Genomic DNA, 6,388 nt, shown 5'->3' with positions numbered 1-6,388 from the left:
CTGCTTGTATGCTCCATTGTCACCTGCACATCATTGCTCTACTTCCTGATAGGGATAACAGTGGACATGTGTGTGTTGGCATACCCATCTGTAGTCCTAACTGGGGTTGCATGTTTCAGGGTGGCAACCCTGGAGCACAAGTGAGAGACAATGGTCACCCAATATATGGGAGGGGAAGAGCGTGAAACAAGGACCTCTATTTCAGGATCAGCGGTTATTCATTTAATTAAAGCTGTAGATTGAAAATACATTTTAGAATAAAATTATCATATTAAAGCTGATATGAAATTGTAATGATTGGGTTTTAATCTACTTGATGAAAGCTGTATAATCAAAACAATTACTTTGGACTGTATTAGAAATTATATATGAGATTTTATTGATTGGGTTTACTTCTCTAAATTCTAAAAAATGTTGCATCAATCAGCATGCCATCAGATGATCATTATAGCAAAATAAACCTTTCTCCCACTATGTGCGATGTAATCCAGCAAAGGTCTGTCTCTCTGGTGTGTTATATGATGAGCTGGCAGGCATCATATAAGTCACACACATAGTGCAGTTTTTTCAGTGATTCATATTTAAAGCAGAGCTGATTTACACTGTGATTGCAAACTAGGATTAGCATAACGGCTACTTGTAGTGGATTTGAAATGAACATGTGATAAGGGTGCACTGGTAAGGTGTATTAGGTTTCCATTCAAATGGCACTGTAGCTTGCAAGTTACTGTGCATGTGAAGCCAACCTTAAAATGACTGTATAGTCTTTTAAATCTAAGCCTAGAGCATTTAATATATAGCATTCTATATGTACTGGCCTTACCTGGCTGTCTGCAGCTGTCACCGAGTCCACCTCATCAGATGTGCAATCATCCTGCAAAATCAAAGTGGGGAAAATAAATACAAGCTCTTTACAGTAAAAAGCAAATCAATAGAACAGCATTGAGATTATTTTGTAGTCACAATTATTAGCTACATTATTGTGAAAATCAGAATATAACTCGCCTCCTCTCGCTCCCTCACCAATAAGCCCCAACTTCTTCCGGGTGCCAGGTCTTTGGCCTCTTTGATTGATTGGCTGGCACAGAGGTGTGCAGAGTATGTATACCGAGTGCCTCTGTTTTACATTTTTAAGCAGAATGTAAAAAGGCAGGTAAGTTTGTTTTCCTGTAGAACTGACACAGCATGTCCCTTCTGCAGTAAAGTTCCTCATCCGCTGTGAAATGTAGTGAGACACCTGGCCATAAAACACACAAATTCGGCCTCTCAGCATTCCTTCATCTTAGATGCTGGTTTGCAGAAACCCTGACCCTCTAAGGCAGGGGGGGCTCTAATGCAAATGACCTGAGGCCACTGGGTATGTTTTCTTCTTCATGGGGGTTGCATGAGGAGAGACAGCCAGGAGGATAAGCGAGGCGAGAGAAAGAGTGAGCAACACATCTGCCTGAAGCAAAACCCCCTGTATCCTTTAAGACTTATCTGCACCCTGTGTTTCAGACACCTCCCTGCTCCCTGAATTCTAGGGTCCCTTCATGTCCCGTGACTCCTCCATTCACTCAAGTTGGAACATCAGGACCCCGTGGTTGTCCCTGTCTGCCTGACAGCACATACACGGCTCAAAATCCAGACTGTCTGGGTGAATATTGGACAGGTGGCAACCCTAGCTATGCCTCTGGCTGTACCCCCTATTGGCGGCCCTGCCTGCAGACCAAAAGTAACCGATCTGCCGGCCATTACTTTGAGACTCCTACTCTAAGCCCTTGTTCACACCTGAACGTTTTGTAGCGCGCGTTCTACGCTCGACGAACGCTCTACAAAACGCTCAAAAATATAAATCCCATTGTATTCAATTGTCTCCTTCCCACCTTGGCGTATTTCCGCCCCTCCCTAACGCGCTACAAAACGGCCCACGCCTGAAAAGGTACATGTACTACTTTGGGCCGTTTTGTTGCGCGTTTCAATTGGGATACAGCCAAGTAGCCTTCGGAAACGCGCGACGGTCACGCAACTTTTTTACCGCAAATCGCGGTAAAAAAACGCGCGACAGACGCGCATATGCAATACGCCTAGGTGTGAACGAGACCTAAGGTGATGGCAGAATCAGACCAATAAGAACCCTTCTATTTAAACCGGTATCTTCAGCACAACGTTACACCAATTGTCTACAACTTTTGCAGCTTGGAGGTGGCAACTGCAAGTGCAATATTTCAAATCTGGAATTGTTATCTACAGCAATTTCAAATTTACAAAACTAACAAATAATTGACAAAAAACATTATCTTGAACAGAATGAAATATATGGTTTTCCCATTTATTGAAATAATTGTACTCTTGTAACAACCACCTGTCTACCCAGTGATACTCATGCTGCACTTTCCACCACTTTGATGCTCTGTTGAAACCCTTGGTAAATATCTGGTCCCCCATGGGTATGGAGGAGCATGTGACCACTTCCCCTTCAGGTCAGAGTGTCCAATTGCCTGGCCAGAACACAGTCACGTCCTGTGACGTGAGGAGCAATAAGTAACCTGTGTGATCTCCGACTTGCAGTTCCAATAACAAGGTGGTGGGGGAGTGCACAGGAGGCAGTTATTAGTGAGTGCTGATTCAGGGCAAAAAGACAGGTTCTCTTGTTAAAAAAAAAAAAGTGACAGTCTCTGTATCGGTAAGTGTCCTTATTTGCTCACATGGCCACTAATTGATTGTACGGTATATGGAACAGTCTGTGGTTAACAGCAGCCTTACCTATTTGGTAAGACCATAATCTGCATCTGGGTTTGCTGGCAGCATTACCCTCCACCTAACTCTGTATAGATCCTCTGTATAGATTTCAAAGTCATGTCAATAGCACATTGTTTTATTTTTAAGCGAGGCTGCAGAAATCCAGCCAATGCAAATGAACAGAGCAAGAACTATTGAGCTGCACTGACGTAGAGGAACAAGCCCGTTCACAGCAAGAGGGCCACTGGCAGGCGTCAGTTAAATCTATATATAGAGCGTCAGCAGAGCTGTGCTAAATGTAGGGAAAAGGTAACAGGACTTTATTCTCCTGGCCACCCATTACTCACCAGAGCTCGCTGGGCTATTTTCAAGTCTCGTGAAACTTCTTGAAGGAGCTGCCTCATCTTGGTTGCAATGACATGCGTCCTCTCATCGGCCTCCACGTAGCCGCCTCCAGCATTACTCCCTAGCAAGTAACTAGACATGTCCTGAAGGGAATTGGCTTGGATTCGTCTCTCCAGCAGCTGTTCTTTTAATTGCTAGTTAAAAGGTATAGGTGGCAGCATTAATACAACTATTACATTTGCTCAAAAACCTGTTTACACACACAAAAAAGTAACTATATAAAGCGACTTTGTTGCTATTCAAAGACACAAAATAAAGCCATGCCTGCAAAGTTAGCAATACTGACCTGTCTCACTGCCCCCTCCGGAATACTTTGATGCGTTGCATATCTAATCCAGCACACTTCTGAGTGTGTCTAGTGCCTGGCCCCCCTCTGTGCTTTGTGGATTCCTCCATTGGCCCCCTATGTCACTATGGGCACAGTAATGATATAGGAGGAATCCAAAGAGCGTAGTGGGGAACTCCAAAACCTGACAACTGTAAATGTCAAATACTAAACATTCTTAGGCAAGCTTGGATCTTCAGGAGATGGAGTTTCGTGTCACAGGCAGCGGGACAGGTATGTTTTTTAATTGCTTGCTTTGCAGGGGGATGGCTTTATATCTTCCTCATTTGTTAGGGATATTGTGAGAAATAAAATACATTTCAAAAGCAATTTTAATTTTTTTTTAATTTTTGATAAAGTAACAACATTAATATGGTATTAGAGATAAATAAAAGTCTTACCTTTAAGAGTTCATTATAGGTATCATGTTAAATTTTCAAAGATAAGTAAAGCCAAACTTTTTTTTTTTGCGTCACAGGAATATGTTTACTAATGTACTTCTGTGACCCCTGGGCTATCAGCTGACGGCGCAAAGCTGCACTGCACCTTGGAAGCATCCTGACAATATTGCCGGGATCCACCCCGGCTGCCTATAGCTCAGTTCACACCTAGGCGTTTAGGTTGCTAAAAGCTAAGCGCAACAAAACACTCAAGACTTGGAATCCCATTCGCTGGTCTTGAGCACGACACAACACTCAAGACAAGGAATCCCATTCATTGCTATAGCCCATGTTCACACCCGAGCATTTTGTCGCAAGCAGAAAAACACCTGTTGCTGGAAAAAGTACGTGAGCTACTTTTTGGCAGGCTACAGTTGTAAACAGGGAGCCATAGAAAAGAATAGGATTCCTTGTCTTGAGCGTTTTGTCGTGCTTAGCTTTGAGTGACAAAATGTCTAGGTGTGAATGAGAAATAAGTGACAGTAGTCTCTCCAGAGTCAGCTCTGCCTATCACCTTCACTGTCTCTCCCTCTAGTGACCGCTGGGGCAATCATTAACAGTCCCTGCTCTCTGCAGGGAGGAGAAACCATAAGCTGAGTAATCAGCTCTAGGTATACAGCCAGTGTGCGACAGCTGCAGTATCCCATACCGGGTGGCAGCCGCATGAAGAGTAAATTTTACTTCTCCTTTTGAGGCTCTAGGGATAAAGTGTAAAATGTTAGGGGGACTTCAGCACTGTTTCTAGTGACACTTTGTGCCAAGAACTACTATCTAAAGAAGTTCACAATAAGTAGTACTGCGTTGGGCCACAAATTATCATACTACACGTGTAGCGAATCTGAAATGTTTGCAGATCAGAAGATGCCTAGACCAAAAGAAACAAAAAAAGTGGTTACAACAAGACACTCACCATTAGTTGCCTTTGGCACTCCAGCAGAGCATGCAGGTCTCCTTTATGACCCGCCACCTGGTATTTCAATCTACGAGATTCTGCTTCGGTCAACCACAGTAATAACTGGTGGCTTGTCTCATGGAATTCCTAAAAACAAAAACAAAATTAAATAAAAGAGCAGACAACGTTTATCAGACTGCAAAAGGCACAAGGAAGGCAATGCAAACTCTCTGCCCATTTGAATGTGTAGGATGTGTATTACTACAACATTAATATTTATCAATAATATTGAACCTGTAAAAAAAAAAAATGTTTTCATACATTTTTGTAGCCCTGATGAAGGGGGATCCCTAATGCCATCAAAATGCCTAGTCTGTTTTGAATAAAAATATATTGTGGACACATCAGAGTGGAACTTTCACCCTCCTTTCTTCTGAGCAATACAATCCCAACTGACGTTCTAAACCTTCCACATTCTACTAGAAAGGTTTTGCTGCTGTGTTCCCAGTGGAGGATTTCCACCAGTCAAGGAAACAGGAAATGAAGGCAAATGGGAAAATACAAAGTCATCAGAGGTTCTAACTATCGATGCACCGAAACTAAAGAAAAATGCGTCAGGCTGAAACAGAAATATTTTATTTTCTATCCTTTTTTAAAATTTATTTTGGCTTACTGTTGGGGGCTCGGGGGAAATATTAGGGGTTTAAACAACCCCCTGAAATTTCCCTTTTGAAATAGAAAGGGAGATTGGGGATAAGGAGTACTCAATCTCTTTTTTTCTGCAGCCCCTGTTATGAATGATCAGGAAGCCTCTATACTGAGTGTTCCTGTCCATTCATGAACTGTGGATATACACTGAGTGGCCAGATTATTATGACCACCCCATCAGTACTTAGTTGGGCCACAAGATTACTTTGTTGGGCCGCCTCGTGACTCCACGAGATGTTGAAAGGTGATGCGAGGAATCTGACACTGCATTGTTGCCCTTCTGTTGTCTTGTACCAGTCTTGCCAGTCTCCGTTCTGCCCTAACATTGACTAGTCGCTGACGGCCACAACGCGCACGTTCAGACCCAGATTTTCGGCTGACAGTCCAGTCTTTAAAACTTTAACAATGAGCCCCTCTTGAACATTTAACGAATTCTGCTGTTTTGCTGATACTCGCTCCAACAATCATCCCACGTTCAAAGGCTGTTAAATCGCGTTGTTTCCCCGTATCTTCAGAAACAAATCACTTCTACTGTCGTGGTAATTAACCTGCTTCCCTATTTATAATGGTCTGGCCCTCTAGCAACTTCAGCGCGAAATCATAGCTAATTAGCCTACAAACGTCAGGTGGTCATAATAAACTGGCCACTCAGTGTAGTATGAGTTACTATGTCCACAATCATGAATGAACAGGAAGTGAGGTAGAGCACTTCCTGTTCATTCATAATTGGGGACACAGTAAACATACTAGGTTGTCCGTTATTTAAAAGCAATCAGATGATCAGTGAGTGTTTGTATACTGCTCTCCATCCTGACTCCTTAGGTTGTCACGGGAGGAGAACTCCTTAGAACCCATGTAACGGGAGGAGAGCTTACCCTTCCGTGACATGGCTGACAG

At 43.0% G+C, this 6,388-nt stretch overlaps 1 protein-coding gene across 1 annotated transcript in view; it reads right to left on the bottom strand.

Moving 5' to 3' along the window:
• The window catches only part of SYNE2 (spectrin repeat containing nuclear envelope protein 2), a 272,106-nt gene that overhangs the window by 2,380 nt on the left and 263,338 nt on the right, over positions 1–6,388 (bottom strand). Inside the window, exons 111-113 of the mRNA XM_018556025.1 lie at positions 4,802–4,930; positions 3,069–3,260; positions 824–874 (exon numbers count right to left, since the gene is read on the bottom strand). Of these exons, the coding sequence (XP_018411527.1) occupies positions 824–874; positions 3,069–3,260; positions 4,802–4,930 (372 nt within the window). The remainder of the gene's footprint in view (positions 1–823; positions 875–3,068; positions 3,261–4,801; positions 4,931–6,388) is intronic.

The sequence above is a fragment of the Nanorana parkeri genome, unplaced genomic scaffold (genome assembly GCF_000935625.1).
Source record: "Nanorana parkeri isolate BGI_ZX_2015 unplaced genomic scaffold, ASM93562v1 scaffold12, whole genome shotgun sequence".
NCBI classification, from domain to species: Eukaryota; Metazoa; Chordata; class Amphibia; order Anura; family Dicroglossidae; genus Nanorana; species Nanorana parkeri.
This window is presented reverse-complemented; position numbering and strand designations above follow the sequence as displayed.